This window comes from Alligator mississippiensis, chromosome 3 (assembly GCF_030867095.1).
Source record: "Alligator mississippiensis isolate rAllMis1 chromosome 3, rAllMis1, whole genome shotgun sequence".
Taxonomy (NCBI): domain Eukaryota; kingdom Metazoa; phylum Chordata; order Crocodylia; family Alligatoridae; genus Alligator; species Alligator mississippiensis.
The window spans coordinates 289,113,522-289,139,440 of NC_081826.1; the positions used below are offsets into that span (position 1 = coordinate 289,113,522).

Sequence of the window (25,919 nt, forward strand, 5' to 3'; positions counted from 1 at the left end):
TTGAAATTAAGCATTTTAACTGAAACTGACACTTACCTTACTCAGGACCACTTCTTTTTGTGTGCCAGAGTGAGACTCCGTAATGTAATAGTGTTGCCTATGGACTGCTATTATGAGTGTGATCCTGTTGCACTAGATTAGGTGTTTTCAACCTTTTTTTAAATAAGTGTACACCTGGCGGCTGGACATGGAGGGGTGGGGGTGGCGTGCAGCCAGATGCAGAGTGCTGGCAGCGCGGGGTGGTGGTGGCTGCGTGTAAGCTTCCTACCCCCTCCAGCCAGCCAGGCGGTGCCTGTGCAGCCTGCAGAGAGGTGCCGCTGCCCTTGTCCCTCTTGGCCCTGCTCCTGGGAGAGAGCGGTGCGGGGTGGTAGCTGGTGGTGCTCCATCCCCACCTGCCCATGCTTTTGACGATTATGCACTTTTTTTGTTTAGTCTAGTCAGTATTATTTTACCAAATTTTGTAGCTCCCTCAATAGAAGTGACAACCTAGTGCAGTGGTTTTCAATCTTTTTTGACTTGAGGAACCTCTTGCTAGACTCGCATGTCCTTCAGAAAATGCCAGCTCTGAACTTTCACTCTTTTTTTCTTTTTGACGTAGAAAAATAATAGAGTAATTCTTCTGTTGCAAAGAACTGAGCCCACAACAGGTCAGAATGTTTTTAACACTGTGGATTCCTGTTTGAAATCCCTGTCTTTATCTTGTGTAGGTGCTTGCCCACCAACAGTGCAAACACTGTGTTGCTCTTAATAGGATCTTGCCACACCCTCATTGAAAATCACTGGCCTAGTGCAAGATTTATTGGTCACTGCTTCAGTTAATATGTTTGTTTATGGCGTGTCTTTCCTAGTAGATAACATTGGCTATCTGTCATTACTGATGATTATAGCCAACAATTTTTTCTGTATGTTAAACTATTTGAAAAGAGATGTAGGTAGTCATGTAGTCTGAAGTCAAGACTGAATACATTTGTATCAGAACAACTGGTGTGAAGGGCCAGATTGAGCTTTCAAAATAGAATTAGGTGGCGTGGATCAGGGGTTTTCAACCTGTTTTTAATAAGAGTGCCCCCTGGGGGGGGTGGTGAGCAGCGGGGGGTGGCAAGTGGGGGGAGGAGGGTGGTGAGTGGCCTGGTGGGGGGGTTGGGGCAGTGGTGAGCAGCCGGACAGCAAGCGGGAGTAGGGGGTGGTGAGCAGCGGCAGCACAACACCTATGTGGTCCCCAGAAAGGCACCACTGCCCTGGCCCTGCTCCTGTGAGGCAGCAATGCTCCATCCCCCCCTGCCCCTATGGACCCCTGGTTGACAACCCCTGATGTGGCTGATAGGTTCAAATTCTGATTGTAAAGTCTGTTCCTTGAGTAACCCCCGTATCTTTAGACTTCTGAATTAGAGTTTTTCTTCTTTATGCAGTGATGTCTGGTTGAGTCTGCAGGTAGCCTACAAATAGTTTAGAGAAAGTGCATTGCACTGCTCGGAGCTGGCTTTAATGGAATATCAATATTTGGTTGTAAACCACAATACCTTCTGATGACTTAGTAACTGGTAGAGTTACAAATACTTTTACAATTATCTGAACAGAAAGCTAGATGTCTGTGTTCTGAATTTGCTTTCAGTTCCCTTGTTTTGTGCAGTTATTTTGGTGGAGGTGGTCAGTTGAATCATTCAGAAAGACTTCATACATTGATCTAGCTTATCTAACTTGTAGGGAAAAGTCTTACTGTGTATTTCTTGTATCAGAAATACAGAATTTTGATAACTAATGCTAACAAATAATTGTGGAAAGGCTACTGAACCTCATGCTTTGGGTTTAAAGCAATTCCTAACGTGTAGAGTTTAGGATGAGACTTAATGGTGGGGTCACCCTGCTCCACATCTGCCAAGTGTCTGGCCACTGCTGGACTGGATGGATTTCAGACCTGATACGATGGTACTTTAAGGATGGGTGATATGATAGCAGAAAGCATCTTGAATACTAACTCCTCACACCTGAAGGGAAAAGCATGAAATAATATGCTTGTGTGCATGTTATTTTTGTCTCAAAATTGAAGGTTAGAATGCTGTTATTAATCCCAGTGTCTTGCTAATGATATCATATTATTATTGTATTTTCTTCTTGAAACATAAAGAAAGAACAGTAATTGTAATTTTGTAAGGAAACACTGCATTTTGCTTCTGCAATTAATCATGCATCCACTCCAGGTCTTTGGAGAAAACTATTCTAAAATTCCATCAGGAATCTATGAGTATGCTTGGCACTAGCTTGAGTGAAGGAAATTCTCCTGCTTGTTTCATGAACATCCTTTTTTTTACAGTTGAAAGAATGTACTGTATTGATCATTCTTTAGTGATTTTGAAACAAAGAACACTCTTAACAGTGAGATCTTCTCTTAAAAGACATTGTCCTGGCAATGATTAGAGAAATTTATGAGGAAGAGGAGACTAAACACAATAAAAACTTCACTGTGTTCACTACTGTGACTTGTCCTCTTTAAGACAGTGGCTAGCTCTTCCTATCACTTAAGCAGTGATTCTAATGGGGTGTGGCCAGTTCTTTTGAAGGCTGCTGTGAGGTGTGAAGAGATGGGTACGGTGTTAGGAGATGGGGTAGTGCAGCTAAATTAAGCAGATAAGCACAAACTCAGGCTTGTCCCTGCCTGGATGATCCCCCCCACTCCCACTGGTAGGCCCCTCTGTGAGGAGGTAAGCACTGATACATAGATTCGTTTTTGAAATTAGGTGCCACTCAAGTCACAAAAGTAATCAAGGGGTAACTCGGGTCCAGAAACGTTGAGAACTACTAATCTAAACCATTACCCTGTCACTTCCAAACCAGCATGCCGCATTTTCTATCACAGAACCTCTTAATCTGCAGGCTGATCAAGCAGTTTGCAAATTTAAAATTGATGCACCTATTGTACTCAAGAACTATCTTACTACCTTTAAGTTTCAGGCTCCTCTGAAGCAGAACAAAACAGCCGGGTAATGGTACACCTTGTGCCTGTTGGTTTCAGCAGCAGCAGCACTCAAGTAGAGAAGTACCTACCCACTTGGGACCAAAGGTGTGTGAATCATGAGCTTGGCATGACGAGTCCTTTAGGTATAGTGAGCAAAAATAGATGATTGTTGTGTAACTTGTAGTCATAAACTAGCTATAAACAATGAAATAAGTGCTTAGGATGTTATAATACATTTCATACATGCACAGAACAGGCATATTTCTTAAGACTGGGAATTCTCAGGAAAAGTAAAAACATTAGCCATTCCACAGTTCCAGCCACATTTTAACTACCCTTCCAGGAGCAATGGGCTGATGTTAATGTGACACTAATGTTAGGTTCTTTACTTTTAGCACACCTTTTTAACCATTAAATGCGTGTGCCCTGAAATATGCAGGCTGAGCAACTAAACCAGGCATAGTGTTACACATATAAAACTTGTTACGTAGAGGGTAAGTAAGGAGTATTGTTAGGAGCCTTAGAGGGCTGGAGATGGCCCTTGTGCGTGGTGTTCTGACTATCTCTGGTTCCAGGTCTTGCCACAGTTTGTGGGACTTGATAATGGAACAGGCGTTATTCATTGCATCTTATTTCTCTTTCATCTTCCAATTTGCTTTTATAATGTTTATCTTTGTGCTTTATTCAAGTATCTTATCTTCACTGGCTACCCTCTGTGGGCTGCTGTGAAATTAGTAATATTTCTCTGGCAAAACCTATTGAAATACAGGAATCTCAGGTTGGTAGTGTATGTTACGTAATACTTTGGGGTAGGAGTTGAAAAATAACACATTCTTTTGAAAGTTCATGGAGAACATACAATATAGTAACTCACAGCTCAGTTCACCTAAGGCACTTATGTATTCACTGGTCAAAAAACCATGGGATTATTAATGGCAGACATTGTACTTTTTTTACATCCTGTCTGAAAGATGGCACCTCTTCCAGCACAGAGCCCTGTGAACATATGATGGGCATTTATTTAGTATTGTGTCAAAAGAGAGAGGGCTGGCTGCAGGAAAGGACACTGGCAATCCAGTATTACCTACCCACCGGTGTTTCTCAGCATCTTTGCTAAAATATGAGGCCCCATCAGACTCCACCCAAAATGAGCAGTTTGGAATTTAAGTTGGAAGTTTGCAGGCCCAGGTTACTCTGAAGTACTTCTACAGCTCTCAAAGTGACGTGAATTCTTTATTGACTGACCGAGGAAGTTAAGTTTTAATTTCAAGTCTTTGTGGCTAGGGACAGACATTACATATAAAGTGAGCAGAAACTGGTTTAAACCTGTAACAGAACAGAGGTTCAGTGCACATAAACCAGTTTGAAAATGGCTGAAACTGGTTTGAGATGAACCTGGTTGAATGTAGTATCAGACTTCACTGATTTGGTTTATGCAATGTCTGTCCCAGACCTCTTGCTGGTTTAACTTAAACCAGACTCCTCCAGCATCCTGGCTTGCTCTCTGGGCTAGGCGGGGCTCCCTGCTCCGCAGAAGGGCTGGCCCCTTCCCTCTGCTCCTTGGCTGCAGCTCTGGCAGAGACTTGGAGGCACAGAACATCTGTCTGGATTCTCCCTGCTAAACAGGGATTATTCCCCTTTCCCCTCTGCCTTACGCAGACACCTCAGCATTAGCTAGCAGATCACATGCTGGCTACGGTTTGTGCTGTGGCAGACAGCAGTGTCAGCTGGGGGTTTTTTGGAGTTAACCAACAGCTCAGCTGGCAATGTCCCTCTTTCCTTCATTGTTTAAGAAGAGTTTGAACTAATTTGAGATGCTGTTTGTTTTCTGATGGGATGATAAATACTGATAACAGAGCTGATAAATGCTCTGTGGTCAAGGAGTGGGGGGAACCCCTTCCCAATCCTGGGGTCTGGCTATGCCTCCTTAGCTCAGTCCTGCGGAAGGGAAGGGAGGGCTGCTTTAGCACTCCCTTCCCTTCTAGCCTGAGTCACTGCAGGCATGTGCCTGCATTTCTGGAATGAAAAGGGAATGTCTATCCAACTCCAAACCAGTTCAAGCTTTGCAGGTTAGATTAACCTGCAAAGATTGAATCAATTCAGGCTCAGGCTTTTTGAATGTCTGTTCCTAGCCTGTATGTTTCTTTTTTATCCAGCCATTGTCTTTTAAACCTCAGCAGAACTTGATAAGTTTTTTACTTCTTGAGAGGTTTATAGCAGAGTGCTAGCTCTTCCATAATTAATGCCATGAACTTCTTTCTATTAGTGGCAGACTCAGAGAGCATGCCTATGCCATAACAGGGCATAGGGCAGGCCTATGCTGATGACGCTAAACTTTGGGGAAGAGTCTCCACACTTGAGGATAGGCTGGTGATCCAGGCCAACCTCGATAGGCTTGCAAGGTGGGCAAATGAAAACCTGATGGCATTCAATATAGAGAACTGCAAGGTGCTCCACGTCAGGAATAAAAACCCACATCACACTTATAGGCTCGGCAATGCTACACTTGCTAGCACCATGATGGAAAGGGACTTGAGGGTTGTGATTGACCATAAGTTGAATCTGAGCCACGAATGTAATACTGTAGCTGGCAAAGTCAACAGAACTCTGGCTTGCATCTACCAGTGCACCTCGAGCAAGACCCAGGATGTCATCCTCCTGCTGTACTTGGCCTTGGTGAGGCCGCAGCTGGAATACTGCATCCAGTTCTGGGCTCTGCAATTTAGGAAGGATGTGGAGAAGCTTGAAGAGTCCAGAGGAGAGCCATGCACATGATCAGAGGGCAAGAGAACAGGGCTTATGAAGAGAGGCTGTGAGCTATGGAACTCTTCAGCCTGTAGAAGCGCAGGCTCAGGGGTGACTTGATGGCAGCCTATAAGTACATAAAGGGTGTGCATCCAGATCTGGGGGAACACCTGTTCACCAGAGGACCCCAAGGGATGACAAGGTCCAGTGGTCACAAACTCCTGCAGGACTGTTTTAGGCTGGACATAAAGAAAAACTTCTTTATTGTCTAAGCCCCAAGGCCTGGAACAGACTCCTCTCAGAGGTGGTGCAAGCACCTACTCTGGACACCTTCAAGAAACACTTGTTGGGTTTGCTGGGATCCTTTGACCCTAGATGACTTCTTGCCCCTTGGGCAGGGGGCTGGACCCGATGATCTTATGAGGTCCCTTCTACCCCTAATGTCTATGAAACAGGGGCACGACCTAGTTTGTATGTTCCCAGTGCCCCAACACTCATGCTTCAAATCCAGCAATACACTGGAGAGGCTGCCCTGAGGCATCCCTCTGTGGCTTCTCAGGCATGCCAGAGCCCAGTCCCAAGCACCCACAGAGGAATTCCCTGGAGCAGCTTCACTAGACTACTTTCAGGCTTAGAATGAGTAGGGCTTGATTGTGAATGATCTTGCTGGGGCTCACTGCTGCCACGGTGTAAACTGGGGGTGAGCAAGATTCAGCCCGTGGGTCGGTTCTGGCCTGCTGAGGAGTTTTGTCCAGTCCACGGCAGCTCCCTTGGCATGGGGGTAGCTGGGAATGTGGCACGTGGCTGGTCCCACCACCCCTGTGTGTGCAGCAGAACTGGAGCAGCCCAGTATCTGGACTCCATTTCTGTGTAGCCCCAGCAGCAGTGGCTCCTTCTGGCTGGTATTGCCACCAGACCCAGCCCTGCTGTCCAGGCACCTGAGCCAGGGCTGAGTCTTGGTTCTGTGGACAGGGATGTGTGGGGAGTGGATTGTAGCTCTTCCTCGGCCCTGCGATGTCACTGCCCTGTGATCCCAGGGTCTCTGTGGAGACTGGCCGGGAGCTGCACAGACAGGGTGCCTGGTGGGGCAGCTGGCATGGGGCCATGGGTGGAAGGGGAGCGGAATCTGGGGCTGGGATCGTGGGGTGGTGACAGTGTGCAGCCAAGGCAGAGCTGTGATTCATTCCCTGCAGGGCCCTGCCTGTGGAACTGGCACCTATTGCAAGGGCATGTGGGCAATGGATTGCAGCTCTGCCCCAGTCTCCATGCTGTCACTGCGCTGCGACCCTGCCCCGTGATCCTGGCCTATCCCGCCCATCCTGCTCCTGAATACTGCTCCTCTCCTGCCCATGGCCCCATCCCATATAGGGAGTTTTGGTAAGCTGTTGTAGGGAGAGAGTGGGGGTGCTAACCCAGCCCACAACAGCTCAGCAAAATTCCCTTTGTGGCCTGTGGACCCAAATAATTGCCCACTGCCAGCTGTTAACAGTGTTCCAAAATACACCTGTTTGTGCAAACATGCTGATATGAGGTGTGACTGGCTGGCTCTGATCGTTCCCAAAAAGGTGTCCAGCTTTTCTTATCCCCTTATATGTGCAGAATGACTGAGTAGGAGAGTTTCCAGCCAGCTAGTCCTCCTCTGACCTAGGTAGCTCGGGATCATGCTGTGTTCATTGAACTTGAATTACACCTTGGTATTGTAAGTTTGAAACTTAGCCTTAGCTGAAGTGGGAGTGTCACGATGCTGCAGTCGGGCCTTTACTATGAGGAAATAGAATTTAAGTAAGGTACATAATCTAAGATGCTCAAATTAATTAATTTTTTTAAACTCAAGTTTGTGCATGTTAATCTTGCTTCTGGGTGATGGATCTGTGCACAGGAGTTTGGACTGTTTTCTCCAGCAGGGTCTATTAGGGGTTGTGCACATACCTTCTCTGCCTTCTTGTTCCCTCTTCTGTAAGCATAGAGCTGAGGCTGAGTCAATCTCATGGCAGAACCTTGACTTCCAGGTGTGAAGGCATACCCTTCTTGCAATGGGAATGATATGTGTCTACTGTTTAGGACTTTTATGTCTTACAAGAAATGCTGAGGAAGAAAAGAAAATCTATATTAAACTTTGTAATGGAAGAATTCATGATTGTGGCTTTGGATTCCCAGGGGCTTTTTAGAGCAACTGTATCATCATCTTTCAGATCACATACTTCCACTGCCTTAGAGATAGGAGAGGTAACCTTGAGACTCCAGAGAACAAAGAGAATTCACTCTTTTGCTCAGTTTCCTGTAAGAAGACCAAATCCCCTGTGTAGGCATTGCAAGAACAGTCAGCTGGTCCTGCTATGTGTGGGAGAAAGAACTTGCCTTTGGTCACAACCTAATGCTGAAACTACCTTTATCTTTGGAACTGGTAGCTAGGATTAAACCACTGGTGCTGGCTTGATCAGCACCAAGGCCAGTGTAGCTTCAGTGGACTCTTAGTAGGTCTCTCTGAAGCAGCTAGTGTTCACTTTGGATTTGAATTCGGCCGATTTTTGGTACAGGGATTTGATTTGGTGATTCGAATCACTGTCCCAAATTGATTTGGCTGAATCTGATTTGAAGGTATGGCCGCTGCTGAATCGGCCAAATCTCCAAATCAAGCTGCCCTGCTTGGCCCCATCATTCTGGCTCTTTTTTAAAAGCCCTGTACTCATCAGCTCCTGCTAGGCGGGGTGAGGAGGGGTGATCCCCGCTGCCCCCCCCACTGCCCTGCGCTGTGTGGGGGGCTCTGCCATGAGCCCCCAGAAGCCCTGATGGCTGCTGCAGTAGCCAGTGAGTGCGGGGATTTTTTTTCCCAAAGAGCCAGAATGCTGGGGTCAGATGGGGTAGCCATTGATGGGGCTGGGAGAGCATGCGGGGGATGGGGGCTCTTGGCAGAGCCCCCCCCCCCCCCATGCAGTGCGGGGCAGTGGGGGGCAGCAGGGATCACTCCCCTGCCTAGCAGGAGCCAGTGAGTGCAGGGCTTTTTTTTTTTAAAAAAAAGCAGGGACACTGGGGCTAGGAGCATGGGTGGGGGTTGGGGGGCACTCGGGGGGGCTGGGGGAGCAGGCAGGGGATGGGGCCTGGTGGTGGTCCCCTCATGGTTTGTTCCCTACTTACTGGCACAGAGTCTGGGTCCAGCTCCCTGCGGCAGTGAGCGGGGATTGCCCAAATCTCTGAATCTCTCCAAAGCTGTCTGAATCTTTTCTGAATTGATATGGAGAGCATCAAATCGATTCGGACCTTTTTGTTGGTCTCCTGATTCAATTCAGATTTTGGAGATTCGGCCGCTGAATTGGGCTGAATCTCCTCCAAATTGAATCGGCACCCGAAGCTTCACATGACCCTAACTCTTGGTACTGAAGCATGCTGCGCCAGTTTGGATACAATGAATGTACTTCAAAAGACTCTGGGCCCACATTAAGATTATTGGGCATTTTACATCCATGTGATTAGAAGGTGACCATGTATACTGCAGCATTCTTTGAAGCAAAGATCTCAGCAAACTTCCTCCTCTTGATAACTTCATCATGGTAGATGCCACCATTATGAGGGAATTTTAGAGGGGAAAAAAATTAAGGCTATACCCAGTGATGTCTCCTGCCTTTCCAGAACAACTGTTTCAAGGACACTCAAACCTCTGAAAACTGCAAAGTGGAATTAGGATATACACAAGCTCAGCTTTAACTCTACCTACCCTGTTTACACACTGACCTGTTAAGACTGTTGTACATGCTCTTACTCTGCTTTTGAGCCCCTTTTCTTAAGTGATGTGAACTGAGTATAAATCCTTACCATTGCTGTGGCAGAGGTGTGTAGGTGCTGTGTACTGAACAGTTTTATGCTTGAGTGTGTAGCTAACTCTTCATCCCTCACTGGCCAGAATTTTGGAGCCTGTTTACCTTTACCTGTGGATTCTCTCTTTGTATTTTCACTTGCCTTTCAACAAACCCATAGACCCACCTAGCTTTTTTTTCAGAACCATCAGAACTTGGCTGGAATGAGTAGTGTTATCTCTTGGGTAGACATGCTTCTTTTTCCTTTGGTCACATATAGAGAAGGGGGAGCACAGCAGGGTCATAGATACCTCTGTTAGGAGCCTTTCAGACCTCCACATAGCATAATCACAGCTTTTCCAGGCTGCTCCATCTCTAAGTCCCTTCACCATCCAGTGCAGCTATGCCTGATGCAGTGAATGCAGCTGGATCCCACGTGGATAATTCCTGGTGGCTATTGTCCATTCCTAGGGGGCAGAATTAAGGTTGCCTTACCACATGTCTTTATTCTTGGTTTGCATAGGTTTGAGCAGCAGTGAAATCAATACCATGATGGAAGGGCAGTACAGGGCAATCTTAACTCTGTTAACAAGGGTTTTGTCGGTAAATGTTTGTAAAAGGTGGAAGAAACTAATTGATAGCTGGAGGACTGATTTGTACACAAAACAGGTAACAATACAGCCCAAGGTAATGCTGTATTCCCCAAACAATTGTGCAGTGTTCTGCTACCCGCTTTTGTGGGAATAGCCTCTGACAGCAAGTTCATTCTCTGTGAACACATGGTCTTGAGACTTTCTTCAGGAACTGGGCTGGGGCCAATCAACTAATTTAATGTAGGTTAGTGAATGGTAATAGTCAGCAGTCATAGCTTGTGACCTGACTTGGATTTGAACGATGAATGTAGAAGTGAAAACCTCCATGGTGAACTTTTGAATGTAGAGAAGAGAAATTACTTGGTGTGTGGGAATTTAGCTAACTCCCATTTGTGCCAGTGACAGTTACCTGCTTTAAATATCTGTGTTACTTAAAAAAAAAACCCAGCCCAACCCCCTGTATTTTTAATAGTCCACCAGCTAACATGCCAGGTTCCCTGTGATGTCAAGGCCCTAATGTTACTGCACCTGTGTCAATGTAGTCATCCTGACTATGGATAATGAGGAGTCAAGTGGGAAAAGGCCTGAGGGGTATGACAGAATCACTAGTCTTTAAGTAGGATGCTAAGTATATTTTATTGTTCTGTATTGCTGAAAAATGTACCAGCCTCTGTGCTTTAGCTTCACGTCTCTCTCTAGCAACTTGTCTAGAAATGGATATAGACATCTTTTGGCTTCTAGTTGGATAGGCTGTACATATCTTACACGTGCTAGAGATGTGTATTCATGCCTGAATTTTTTCCCTTCTTTTTTTTATTTCTGTAGGTTTGTTTTGAAGGAACAAAGCTTTAAAAAGAAGAAAAAAAAAAAAAAAAAAAGGATTTACCAGATTAGAAGATGGGAGCAAACAGCAGCAGCCTTAGTGAGCTGCCAGAAAATGAGTACTTAAAAAAATTGTCGGGAGCTGAAGCAATCTCTGAGAATGACCCTTTCTGGAATCAGCTGCTTTCATTTAGTTTTACTACCCCAACAAACAGGTAAGAGAATACCAAATCTCAGGCCTTTAAGAGGTAGGCAGCGTGTTAGTAAGAGAGACAAAAGTGCTTACTTTGCATAAGTTATGTTTCCTCTTTGTGTGTGTGCAAATGCCCAACTGTATATGGACTGTAGTGTTTCTTATTCTGGGTTCCTTTTCCACAATATTCTATCATCACTGTGGATTCTTTCTTCTTGTAACAGCTGTAATTCCCATTTATTGTCCCCACAGCCTTGGAAGATCAGCAATAGGTGATCATCAGAAATAGGTGCTGTAGGGGCGAAACACTGTTCTTGCTTCTTGCATTAGCTAACTCAAGGAATATAGAGTGAAGGGTCTTATCCTTATGGTGCTGAGCACCTTGAACTTCCACTGGATCTAATGGGAGCTCAGGGTGTTCAGTACTTCATGCTGCGGGCATCCATACTAGGATTTCTCCTGGCTCATGTCCTCTTCTAGACCCTGGTTGTCATGGATGGTTTTTCACTTTATGCACCCTGCCACGCTGAAGCTGCAAAATTTCTTCTGGAGAGCAGGGTAGAAAGGCTGTATTTGAGGCTTAAGGTAGTAGAAACCCGCTTGAGATAATGTGTCTCATGTCTTCATATTGGTAGTAATTTTTACACCTTTTGATTTCCCACATCATTAATGGCCATATGGAAGAAGAACCCAGCCCCTTTAGGTTTAGGTTAAGCCCAGAAGAACAGGAGGCATGCTGTTTCTTCTTCCGTCCTTTGTCTAGTGAAGATACTTTTCCATTGCAACAAGTGATGCTCATAAACAAAATGGATATTTCTGAAGGGTCATAGCTTATCTCTATAAATCTCAAATGTCCAGTTTTGAGCTGACTGACACTATTTTGACTATATCATAATTCAGAAACTTGAGTGGCTTCCTTAGAAAGACAGTGTTGCATCTCCAATGCAGATTTATCCAGTGGAACACAGTTTTTAGATTTTTTCAGCCCTTTCCTGTAAGGGCAGTGATTAAATGTAGTAGAACACCACTGCGCTCTCACAGATGTTGACTTGAATTTTAAAGATGAGGCATGCAGTTTTGACTGGCCTTTCTCTGCCCTGTGTTGTTTTACTGCATACCCTAGCCCTTCCCCTGCCTCTCCACCTCACCAGGACACCACAACTGCCTTGGCCTGTCCCCTCTTTCCCTTTTCTTTCCGTGTAGCTGCCTTGCCCTGCTCTCTCCAGAATGAAGTAACATGTCTTTTGCTACTATTGTGTTGCACACTTTGCTTGTGTCTAACACCTCTGTCATGTCTGTTGTACCCCTTATCATTGCAAGTTCTTCAGGACAGGGTCTTTGTACCCTAGTATTGCTCAAATACTTCACAGGGTTAGGTTCCTTATCCCCCTGTGAAGATGAGGTTTTGCAGTTTATGCCTATGATTGAATAGCTGTGTAGGACTGCTGAGGCACCAGCTGTTTACTGCAGCTTTTATTTGCAAGGGTGTCACTTGTCCAGTCAGCTATGTGGGACTGATGGTGAGCTCCAGCTGATGGAGAAGTGTCGCTCTTAGAAGTAAAAGCTGCATGGGCCATCCTTCATCCAGAAACTGCTTCAAATTAAGTAGGTTGTGAGCCACCCAGATATGCATAACCTGGGTTCTACTGCACTTTGATTCCCCACCCCCACACACACCTCCTTAAATACTGCTGTAATGAACCTACTTGATGGTAATGTAGTCTAGACTGTCTTTGAAGATGCTTTTGTTTCATGTCTCTAAAGTGGGAAGAAGGCTCAGAAATCGGCCTACAGAATACTGGTTTTGAGAGAATTGCCTGTTCCTGTGGCTTCAGTTAACTGCATTTTAATATGCTTTTGCATTTTAATATTCTCCTGCACCTGTATCTGACTTAATTCATTGACTTGCCAATCTTAATGCCCAGGTATAAACATTATTTTTTTTTACTGGTGTTAAGTGGTCAGGAACTGGTCTATACCCATAACAGAAGAGAAGTTCAGCACACATGGCCTGGCTTAAAAATTGTGGAACCCAGTCTAAGATTTGACCCCTTCTCCTCCCCGGTGAATGTGTGTTCTGTTCATGACTGATCTAAACTCTGCCACTCACAGAAAACTGCATAGCTTGTATTGATTCCGCCTTGGGCTTTTTCAATGTCTGTACCTAGCCAATAGGCAGACAAGGTTCTTTGGGTAAATCCGATATCCTTTATTAGACCAATTCAAATAGTTGGAAAAAATCTTAGCAAGCTTTTGTATATAAATACCTTTCATCAGGCTGAGGAAGCATCTGCAGATGGTCTGTGCTCTTCCTGGATGGAGTGGTAACGCAGCCAGAGGCCAGCACATATGCAAGAAAGGCAGTCAGTTAAAAACTGACCTCAATTTACATTTTAACTGACTGGCTTTCTTGCATATGTGCTGGCCTCTGGCTGCTTTGCCACTCCATCCAGGAAGAGCATAGGCCATCCGTTGATGCTTCCTCAGCCTGATCAGAGCATTTGTACCCGAAAGCTTGCTGAGAAGAATTGTTCCAACTGTTTGAGTTGGTCTAATAAAAGAGATCAGATTTACCCAAAGAGCCTTGTCTGCCTGTGTCCTTAGACCAACATGGCTACAACCTTCACCCTTGTACCTATCCAATATCATTCTCATGTAATAACCAAGGTTGTAATTCAACCTGAATCTTTAAGGCTAGCTTTAAAACAATGTGGCATTTTAATTTACTTATGCTGATAGCTTTTCTGTCATATATCTTGGGACTATGTTCGTCTCTTGTCAAAGGTAGCAATGTTTCTGACAAAGATATCCAGCCACTCATTAAAGTTTTGTGAAAGGTACATCGAAGTTGTTGTGTTGGTTATATTCTTTTACAATCAAGGGTGTGATGCATGCGTACATATATTATATCTCACATATAATGGTTAAAAACATATTGAGTAGCATTCTGTTTTTTTTCTTTTTTCTGTTACATTTCAGGTGCTTTTTAATTGAATTGTAGCCAAAATATATAACATTTAAACAAAGTAAGAGGGTCACATGGAGTTGTGCAGTTTACTAATACCAGGAGATCTTAAATTTTGAGCATAAATCACAGATTTAATAAGGACAGAACTAAGATGATAAAATTACTGATATAATACAGTATATATTTGAAGTTGCTTCTTTATTAATCCTCAGAATGCTAAACATAGTCACTTTTAAATGGTCATTTGATGTAAATTAGATTTCTCAGGGATTGAGAACAAGTCAGGTGTATGATACCACTCCGGAGTTCATAGTAAGTTTTCTTACATCTGGTAAGTCGATTGATCCCTCTGCGTGGTTGCATGGGAAAGTTTTGAGTGGCTGGGAAACATTCTTAAAGTTTCTGGTATATTGGAGGCTGGTCTGGAAGGCCAAAATGGGACAACTAAATAGAATTAGCATCTTGGAGGCACATCATGGTGCTTTTATTCAAGGGAGAGAAAGGAAGTTTTTGTTTCTGCTATGGGAGGGTTGGATTTAGCGGGGATGTTCAGGAGCAAGGAGGAAGATGATTGAAGGTAGGTTTATGAAGTGATTTACTTTTAAAGGATAATACATTTGGACACCTGGTGAGAAGGAAGGATAAAGTGTTTGGCACTTTCTAGATGTGGTTGATTTGAGGAAAGCATACTTGTTTGTATTAAAGACTGAACAAAGTGCTTAAATTTAAATTTTCTCTCTTTAGAATATTGTTTAATATAAGATTACTCTGATTTAATAGGGAAATGTTCAGAAGTGTCTCTCTTCAGGCCTGAGTCAGCAAGCATTACCTGAGGTTTTTTTTTTTCTGGATGTTGCCAGTAAAAATCTGGAGCAGTCCCAGATGGGGAATGAAAACTTCTCCAAAGTAACCTGAAAAATTCAGTTAACTGGACACCAGATGGTGCTCTTGTACGGCAGCTGGAATAGAAATATTTGTAGAGGTATCATACTCTTGTTTGTAACTTAATAAGTGGAAGAATACATACATTTTTGTCTACTGAAGAAAGTTCAGTTCAACAGTATCAAATATTGCTCCTTGCCTCCCATCCTCAGCCAGTCTCTGAAATGAATGACATCGTTTACAGGGGAACAACAGAGTTCAACAACCGTTGATTGCCTTATGAGAGTGAACGTTAACTGTGCCTTATGATGAGTATTAAATATGACTTATACAGGGCATGAGTGGGTAAAGTGGTTGACAAGCTGTCACTTGTCAAGCATAGGAGGGTTTTTTTGGTTTTTTTTTAGTTTATTCTAAAATTATACATTTTTCTTTATTGTAATATTGGAGTCTTTCTCAGCAAATGATTGCCCCCAAGTTTTCGTGGAAGCCATATTGATGCTAAATTATTTGCTAAGTCTTGTGGTGGTTGTGTGTGATTAATTTATCAGAGGTGATGCCCGACTACATTGGTCAGGCTCATTCTAAGCTGAGGTAGATGCCTGAAAAGTCATCTAGCAGTACTCTTTCCTGGGTGTTAGTTCCAAAGCCACCCTTCCTCTGTTTCCTTTCTTGGTCTCACTGTATTTCTTTGTGTGTGTTTCATTGTTTGCCACATAACCTTTCTTCCTTTTCCCTCAATGGCCCAGTCTTCATCTCCCCCATTTTTCTTTCTCTTAATCCTTCTTTGCCCCATTTTAACCCTTCTTTTCTTCACATTTTGGCTGCTTCTTGGAGGTAAATACTGTACTGTTCTGTCCCCTTCATTTCTGTCCGCTATGGAGCACATGAGTCAACAGAAAAAACAATAAAAAGGGGAGAGTGAGTGGGAAGAAATCTTGGCTGCTTGCTAAAATCCTTGAGACTAATTTCTCTGTAGCCAGTCAGGTAAAGAAGCTGAAGAGGACACCGTTCTCGCTGCCTGTGGCTTTTGCTAGCATGAACATCAGGCCCTCTACGTGCGCAGGTAAAGATGCGATGGAATCTAATGCATGATCCACACAGTTACTTCTCGTATCATGCCACATGTGTGTAGCAGAAGGCACGATTGTGCATCAGATCCCATCATGCCATATTGTAGGCTCTTCCTTCTAAGAAGTAAACTTGCATGGCTGGGAGGTCCTCAGTTGATGAGCTCCTAGTGAGAAGGTGCCCCACACATCGTTGAGGCTGGGGGATTGTAGCAGCTGCATTCTCCTAGGTTTGGAGTGTGTGAAACCCCTAGCCCTGGGGGATTGTGGCACCCATGATCCCCTGGGCTGGAGGCTTTCATGGGCCCCAGAGCCCTGGGGATCATGGCTGTCTCAATCTCCAGAGTTCTCTGGGATTTCGTACTGAGCATGGTGCGCTTCTGCAGCTAGGAGCCCTGTCAGCTGATTGAGACAGGGGAGACCCGGCTACACATGCAAATTAAAGCTCAGTAGCAACCAGCTATAAAGTTAGTACACATTTTTGAGGTCTAACTTTATAGCTGGTTGGAGCTTTTATGGAATGATAGCTACTTTGCATGTGTAGCTGATGTTAAGGTAGTTGCTCACTTAACTAGGTAATTGTACAATAGCTGTAGTGTGTAGAGAGCTCAATAACAGCTGGGGCATTCTGATGGAGTGACATGTGGCAGCTGTGGCCACTTGGCATCTTAATAGAGTTTTGGGGAAAATGGCTAATAGGGAATGATGCATGTGAACGTGGTTGTACAGGGGGAGTTAGTCGTGATTTCCGTGTTAGGTTGCCTGCCACTTTACATTAATAATGATCTAGAACCTTTTCTTTGAAAAGTATAAACAACTTCACTGCTTCTAGGTTGACACTGATATTTGACAAAGGGAAATTCCCTCCAGTTACAGAAGTGCCATTTCTTTGTCCTGTGCAGTTCCCCTAGTCTTGGCCCTCTTTATATACACATTTTTGAAAATCTTTAACTGCATAATCCTATTATATTTTTCAAGAGTCTTCCTGGCTCCTTCACTGTGTAGGATAGATGCCCAGAGTAGCTGAATCAAGGTTTCACAAACAACAATGAATCTGGTGCTTCCTAACTTCTAGGTTAACAACAAAACCCACCCCTGTTACCTTTCTGTGCGCCACCTAGCCATTCCTGATTTTAGGCCAAGAGCCAGTATGGTTTGTGCACCTCGCTTTCAAGCAGATGAGTGCGTTCACCTGGCCCTGATCTCACTTGCTGATGGAAATTCGGCTTTTCTTAGTTCTGTTGTAAATTACAATGCTTTCATGATGGAAACTTAAAACAGTTAACTAACGCAGAACTTGCTGAAAATCATGTACTTAATATTTACTGTTCCATTTTGTTCCTTCCCTAGAGTTTTACAAATGGCTGGTTGAAGAATAGTGTGCATGATTCTTTAATGGAAAGACATAAAAACGAACAACTTTTATGTTGTTTTAGTATGGTACATTTTTTAATTGGTACAATAAATTATATGCAGCTCTTTATTCTTTGACGTTTTTCCTATGAATAGTCCATTAAAGGCATCATTCCCACAGTATGAATTTACTGAATGGGCTGATTCTTTTCCATTTTGTGAATGATGGCAAGGGAAAAATTCTTCTTAGGTAAGGGGAAAAGCTGACAGGAAAGCTGCGTTTTTATTTTCTCCAGAAGGGCTGGTTGTCTACTAGAATTTGGGTCTTATTTGCTCCTTTATAAAGGCTTCACAACTCTTGTGCATTTGCACACATGTATAATGACAGTTGGTGTTGGTCGCAGTCTGACTGCTCTAAGCCACAGTAAAATATTTAAAAAAAAAATCACTATTCTAGATTTTTAAATTGTACATGATTCAAACTCAAAGAGAGTGTGGCTTTAAAGAAAATGTGTCCTGTCAAAGCCTCTAGACACCATTGGAGAGTAACTTTCATTGGGTGCATATACACGTTCATTAATGCGCTGTAGGTACTACTCAGGCTAGAAGTTGGGGTGGGGGGTGCTAGAGCAGCCCTTCCTTCCCTTTTACAGTGCTGAGCTTAGGGGGGCATAGCCAGGCCCCTTCAGGATGCTCTGATTAGGGTGGGGTTCCCCCCTCGCCGTTGATAACACAGCATTAAGTTACATAAGGAGTTGTTAGCATTTATCAGTCCATCAAACAAAACAACAGCCTCTCTTATTAATTCAAGCTCTTCTTAAACAATTTTTTTCAAGGAAGGAACAGAGGGACATTACCAGTTGACCTGGTGATTAGCTCCAAAAAGCCCTAAGCCAGCACTGTTCTGTCTGCTTTTGTCCTGCCTCCCACAGCACGGACTGTAGCCAGCATGTGGTCTACTAGCTAATGCTGTGGTGTCTGTGTAAGGCAGAGGGGAGGGGGGATCCCTGCTTGAGTAGGGACTGGTGGTGGGGAGTAGGGGGAGCAAGAGGAAGCAGGCAGATGCTGCTGTACCTGCTGTCTCTGCTGGAGCTGCAGCCAGGGAACAGAGGTGAGGAGCGAGCCCTGCTGGACTGGAGTAGAGAGCAGAGCCCTGCCCAAGGCTGCAAAGCATCTGGGATGCTCGGGGACTCTGATTTAGTTTAAACCAGGAAGGGATCTGGGACAGACATTGCATAAACCAGTTTGACCCAAATCCGTTAAGTCTGATACTATGTTCAATCAGGTTTATCTTAAACCAGTTTCAGCCATTTTCAAAATGGTTTATGTGCACTGAACATCTGTTCTGTTACAGGTTTAAACCAGTTTCTGATCACTTAAACCAGTTCATGTGTAATATCTGTCCCTAGCCAGAGAGCTATTTGTGAGAAACACCACTGATTTTAATGGAGGTTTTTCTGGATTTACGCTAAGAGTATTTGATAGCAGAATCTGTCTTTCTGGCAGTATTAAATTAGAGGGGCCTGACTATGCCCAAAATAAAAACCTGCCATGACTGAAAATTATCACTTTTCAGCAGTAAGCTACCTGCTCTAGAGATTATTACTTGCAGGAAGCTAGCTCACTGATGGAAGAAACTTCTCTGCTATAAAAAAATGATTACAGAAATGGAAATATTCATCGAGTGCTAACAAAATAAAGGTAGAAGTGTGAGATTGGGTGCCAAGTGATAGAAAAGAAATTTCAATACCTCAAAACATAACTGTGAATAATCTAACGGTATACTGCATATGAATAATGTTTGATGTAATGCAAGATTTCATATGGATAATAAAACCCTGCTTCCTAAGGATAATGGCTTAGTAACCTTTCTGTGCCTCTGTGGTCCTCTCATGTGTATGATGTAAATCGTTAGCAGTTAGTTGTGATAACATTTCTCAAGGTACGATGCCCTCTATCTGTACGCAGTTGATTTCTTAAGTAGCGTTAATGAAATGGTACATTTTGAAAAATTACACATTTTATGTCAGAAAATGAACTGTTTTTAAATTAATGTTGTAATTAAATCAAATAGCATGCCCTCTAGTGACTTTGTAGCACACCTTCTCATATTTGCTCTTGGAAATTATAGTCCTGTTTAGAAAATCTCAGTTATCTGAAACCTTGATTTCCCTCCCCCCCCCACGCACACTATAGCAATAAAATAATTGAGATTTTATTTTATGTTAAGTCATTGATTCATACAATGTAGGTACACTATAACTTTTTTGTATCTAGTGTATGTGCTTAAAGTCTTTATACTTATCATTTTATACCAACCAATCTACAAAACAAGCAAGGCCAGAGAAAACTATCCATTGTGAACTTGGCTGTATTGCTCAATGTGTATATTCTAGAGGATGATAACAGAAAATCTTTACACCTTGAGGGAAAAACCCAAGAATATAAAATATTCTGTATGTTCAGTGTGGCCAAGTGAACAGTGCAGTATTGAACTTAACTTTAGCATTTTCTTACTTTTTAAAAGTTATCATGGCAACTTTAGTGCCTTCATTTAATTATTAGTGTATAACTCCAATTGAAAGTACCAGTGAAGGTTACCTAATAATTTGAGAAGGTTTTTTTGAAAATGTAATTGTAAATCCATTTCAAAATTGAGTTAGAGACTTGGGTTGTATTAGAAAATGGAACCTAAGAAACTTAGGTTCCCACTTTCCTTGAACTATGTCTACAGGTGCAAGGCAGTTCTGTGCTGAGATGTCATGCCTGCTCTGTGGACAAGCTCCTGAACTAGATGTTATGTAGTCTGTTAAGAGCACATTGGCATGCACACTAGCAGAGCTATGCACTTTCCAGTGCAGGAGCTAGTGCACCTGGTGCAGTTTCAGTGAGTCTCATGGTGGTGCTGGGTTGTGATATTAAGACATACTCTCAGGGATATGCCATTACAGGCTGAGTTTGCGATATGGCCTTTGCTGCTTGCTTTATGCAGTACGGTAGCCTTTATTTGCAAAGGGAAGAGTGTTAAGGTTGCACAAACCAGCTTGACTTGGGTACTTCCTCGCTTTGGGGACTTAAACTCGGAACATAGATGCCACCAGAACATCTGTCCTGTTCCTCTGAGAAAGGAATTATCTGTGTTTACAAGTTGTGCCGTTGGCCTGTGATCTCTTACTAACTTAATCTTCTTGTACTTCAGTACTTTGCCCCTAAAACAGCGAATAGAATAGAATTCTTATCCATTTCCATAAGGGTCTAGTGATGGCAGGTGCATTATATTTTCAAGAGGCAGCAATCAGTGAATCTGGTGCATCTTTGCAGCTTTTGTTTTCCTGGGCTCTTCTACCTTCAGTTCATAACTAAATTATATGTCCATCAGCTTCACTGGGCCAGCCACGTCATCTGGATGTCAAGTTTTATTCCTTCAGCTCAGTTAAGGCATGCAGTCAAGAGGAGGACAAAGAAAGCACTTCAAGGATGTCCTCAAGGCCAACTTGAAAAAATGTAACATCAGTATCAACGCGTGAGAGACTATTGCCCAGGACTGCCCCAAATGGGAAAAGAGTCTGCTGCCAAGATCTCATTACTTTGAAATGACAAACAATAACAACAGGAGATGGAAAAGCGAGAGCAGCAGAAACAGCATGCTGTGGACCAAATTAAGAATCCAGAGCCACCCACCCTGCACAAAAACACATGCCCACGTTGCAGCAGTGTCTGTTGATCCAAGATCAGCCTCATCATCCTTATTTGGACCCACAGATAAAGCAATTGTGGAAGACAATCCTCCTCAACTGCAAGGGATTGCCAATGATCTGTTCAGTAGTTGCTAACTGGCCTACTTTTGCTCTGAATGCTGCTTGAGTACAACCCTTATTAAATAAAAGTATTTTGTATGCACAGTACGTTTTTCCATAAGCACTTATCACATGATCAAACTAAAATCACTGGGAGGTCCAAAGGCATTTTGAACCTGAGGACTCTGTCTTGGTGAGTAATAGGTTCTCAACCTTGTTTTGGAAGCTGCTAAAAATAAATGGTTGGAAGATTTATTTTTCTCTTCTCCGCTGCCTAGCTGTAGGTAGAGTACCATGTTGATCAATTTTAAAATTGTGCACAGAAATGCATATAAAAATTTTATTGCCAGTTTATTTCTGCCACATTGGCAGATACTATAGCTCTGTGGCTATAAGCCACTTGAATACTTCCAGCCCTGTACCCTGGTATACATGCGCACCTCTCCTCCCTGCCATCTGAGAAAGCAGGCTTTTGTGTGAGAATGGCCTAATGCAGTAAATGGGGGCCAACCTTTTTGGCAGGTATGCCACAAATTAACCCAGCAAAGTTCTTTGGGCAAGTCTGATACCTTTTATTAGACCAATTAACAGTTGGAAACATTCTTATTTGCAAGCTTTCTGGTACAAATATTGCTTCTCCTCCCTGAAGAGGAGTATTTGTACCCACAAGCTTGCAAAGAAGCATTTCTCCAACTGTTAATTGGTATAATAAAATATATCAGATTTACCCAAAGAACCTTGTCTGCCCATGTCCTTAGACCAACACAGCTACAACCAACACCCTTGCAACATGGAAGAGAAATTAGCTCTGTACTCCCTATGAGGGCTACTCCAATTCTCTTCCCCTGCACAGTCTGCTGTTGTGTCACACACAGAGATTTCCTGTGCCACTTGTGTTTATGCATGCCACGTGTTGGCCCCCACTGGCTACTGGGTAGATTGTTGGTGCCTGCTTTCTGAAGTTATAGGCAGTGGCACTTTGACACTTTGAAATAGTTGTAGTTCATTGCTCCCTGGCAGGAATTCATAATTCTTCCTTTAAATCCGGCTGTTGAGTGGTGCAGGAGTATCAGTACAACTTGTATTTTAAAACAACAGTTAATAGTGCTCCCCCATCATTCCTAAAAGCTCACTAAACTGCGGTACCATAACTAGGGGTGGGCAATTGGGGCACAAGCCCTAGGTGCCATTTTTGAGGGGGTACAAGAATAGTGGCTGGCGCCATTGCTCCAGCCCCTATTGCCACCCATGCTCTGTCACTCTTCCACAAAACAAAATCTATTTTCTTGTGGCTGTCTTCAACCCAGAGCAGGACACCTGTCTGACTGCATAAAAATACAGGCACCTAAACAGCTGTTTTTTCATTTTAGAAATAAGAGTTAGCAAGTTGTACAGCAGGTGTGTCCTCTTTTTTTTTTTCTTCTCCTCAGTACAGTATTAACACCTATTATCTCTTTATGCTGTGACAGTAGACTTCCCCTGTTATATTTGCCAGTGGAATGCAAATAATTAATGATTCATCTTTCATTCTGATTGAGGATTTCTGCACCCTGGCATTTATAACTCTGATACCCAGATTGAGGTGGTTTAAGCTGTTTCTGTTGTGGGATTTATAGGCTTTTTCTTTGATCAGTATCTTTTGAATATGTAGCAGCTGCAAATACTGTGAATTACATTCACCAGGCATTCCTCCAATCTAGAAATTTTAGGAGTGAGGGCTGGAACTACTGCTTCTAACATGGATGGAGTTGGTATGGAACAGGGATCAACTCTTTTAAGTCATCTATTGATTCCACCCTCCAATAATACTGATCAATAAAGATAATTCTTGTTTTAACAAGTTATATTGTTTTAAAAAAATTGAAATAGGATTTCCAAAAATTAAATTGAACTATAAAACTTTCTTGTTCAGTGTACTAGTGTTGCTGATTCTGTTTAAATAGTGTTCTGTGAGACTGTAGAACAGAAGGGAGAAGAGGTAGTCCACAGCCAAACATAGCAAAAAAACCCCGTCCTTTGTATTCCCTTAAAAAAAAAAAATATATATATATATGACTTTTCTGCATTTGTGGAAAGCATGACCATTTATACAAATTGGAGTATTGCTAGAACTACAGGTCAGGCAACTAAAAATATTTCTGTAAGGGAGCTTATTAAGGAAAGTGGATTTGCCTCCCAAAATCACAACTTAGTACTTGATTATATAGGATGGGTAAGAGGCATCATGTCCAGGACTATCACTCATTTAACATTTTGCAGAGCTAAGTCCTTTCTTATTTATACTTTCTAAAATAGCTAGTGAATTGTATTTTTAAAGCAGAAGATAGTGGGTAGATGTATTACCTTTTTAAGATATATTGAGATTTGTATATAAGTAAATAACATGGGCTGATCTCATTTTCACTCTGCTTTTTCCCTGAAAAAGTTGTCAAAAGCTAAAATGAAAGTTTTTGGCAAAATTATATATGCAGCAGAGATAAAAAATGTTAAGCTTGGAATTTTACACTTAGAAGAAATAAAACCCAATTCAGAAATACAGGCCTACTATAATTTCATTTACTTTAATCTTTTAGGACTTCAAGATTCCAGAAATAGTGGAGTTTTTAGTCTTTGATTGAAAACTGGTAAATGGGGATTAAGTTGATATATTTAATAAGCAATAGTTATTTTTTTGCATAGAGGTCAAGGTCATGTTGTTCAAAGGCATTCTACAAGCACAGCATGCATTTATAATGGGGAAAAAAGTGCGTATTCTTGCCACCCACGTGTATTGGCTAACAGATTGTAACTAAGATGTAGTATACTCCTAATATAGGTAAGCTGGTTTGTAATTTTTCACGTTAGCTGGTTGAGTTAAACACTAGGGCTAGGGACAGACGTTACACATAAATCAGTTTAAGTGATCAGAAACTGGTTTAACCCTGTAATAGAACAGACATTCAGTGCACACAAACCAGTTTTAAAGTGGGTGAAAACAGTTTGAGATAAACTCTGCTGGTCAGAGGAGCAGCGGGGGGGGGATGGGCCCTCCCTAATCAGAATGTTCTGCCAGGGCCTGGCCACGCCCCCCTCAGCTCAGCATTGTGGAAGGGAAGGGAGGGCTGATCTAGTGCCCTTTGGCTTTTAGCCTGAGCCACTGCAGGCATGTGCCTGCATTTCCACAGTCCAGAGGGGATGTCTGCAGTTACAAAACTGGTCCAGTCTAGCCAGGTTAGACTAACCTGCAAAGATTGAATCAATTCAGTCTCAGACTTTTTGAATGTCTGTCCCTAGCCTATGGGGGATAAACTAACAGGTGTGGAAGCTGTGAACTTCCTTGTCCACATTAGGATTTTACCACATAGTGGCAAACACATAAGAAAAAAAACTTTTTTTCCTAATAAAAGTTCATACACAGAGATGCACACATGCTCACAGCTTCTTCCTTAAGCATTTTTCAGCCCAAGACAATGATGATTTTAGACAGAATATCACAAATATGATAGTGGGACAATTTAAGATGACAGTGTGACAGAAAGTAATAATGGAAGCCTCTTCATCTGAATGATTTATATCCACACACTTTAGTTATTCTAACTTTAAATCTGTAGAGAGCAATCAATCTTAGGTTTCTTCTGTTCTATGACAAATGTATAGGTAATCTCAAAAATATAGCATAAGGGCAATAGGCAGGCAAGGTTCTTTGGGTAGATGTGATCTATTTTATTAAACCAACTGAGTAGTTATAAACAAGTTCTTTGCAATTATAAAACCCAGCAGTATAAGGGCAAGCCACTTCTTTGTGTGATGTACCTGGGTGATGGATGGAAATGTGTATTGTAAATTCTAGCTGTCATTGTTCCAGACAGCGAGTCTCTCAAAAAGGCTTCTTGACTTCTTATTCCTGTATAGATGACTAAGCTATTGAATTTGACAACTTTAAACAAAGATGCAAACTTATGCCTCAATTCATGAATACCTTTTTAAAAGTGTCCTTGGCAATATGTCGGCCCTTACTTTATGGGTAGTTTCTTTTTTTTAAGTGGTGGGAGGATTAGAATTCTTGAGCAGTGCCCTGTGATCAATACTCTAAATGAGCTTCATTCCTTGAAAACCGTTCTCTCTCGTTGTTTGGCAATACTAGGAAACAGTTTGAAGCCTAACAGTGCTACACTGTGGATTAATGAAAGGATCCTTGCTTAATATTAACTTTCCATCTTTATATTCATTCATTAACTAAACAGCATCTCCAGAGGGATTGTGGTGCAGAGCAAATCTAATAGCTAGTGCTAGTGTTGTTGCTTCATGCCACCTCATGAATCTTGGCTGATGACATGAGGAGGCATTTTCTGAAGAAGTGGTTAATATAGGCTATCTTCTGTCTTCATAACAGAAAAATTATTCAGGCAACTTTTTCCACATTTTGCACACTTTTTTTTCCTACTTGGGCTTAGCTGACTGCTACTGTTTACATGGCCATTTATTTTGTATTTCCTGTTAAGCTTTGCCTCAGATTCCTAAAAATGGGTTGATTTTTAGTTATACACTGCACCCTCTTTATAAGCTCATCCTTGGGGGCCTAATAATATTTTCTGAGAGCAGTAAAGGAATAATATTATACTCTTTGGGTATGTACTTACAGTGGTGGGGAAACTTACGTGATAATGTCTATATTTTTTGCCGAGATTTTACAGGCATATCCCTTCCCACGTAGGGCACTCCTTCAAAATGGCAAAATTAAATCCTTTGTTCTTGTTCTTGCTATCAGAATTT

At 42.6% G+C, this 25,919-nt stretch overlaps 1 protein-coding gene across 1 annotated transcript in view; it reads left to right on the forward strand.

Moving 5' to 3' along the window:
* Positions 1 to 25,919, forward strand: part of DYM (dymeclin) — a 374,678-nt gene that overhangs the window by 22,079 nt on the left and 326,680 nt on the right. The window contains exon 3 of the mRNA XM_006259049.4: positions 10,908 to 11,119. Coding sequence (XP_006259111.1) covers positions 10,980 to 11,119 — 140 coding nt within the window. The 5' untranslated portion in view covers positions 10,908 to 10,979. The remainder of the gene's footprint in view (positions 1 to 10,907; positions 11,120 to 25,919) is intronic.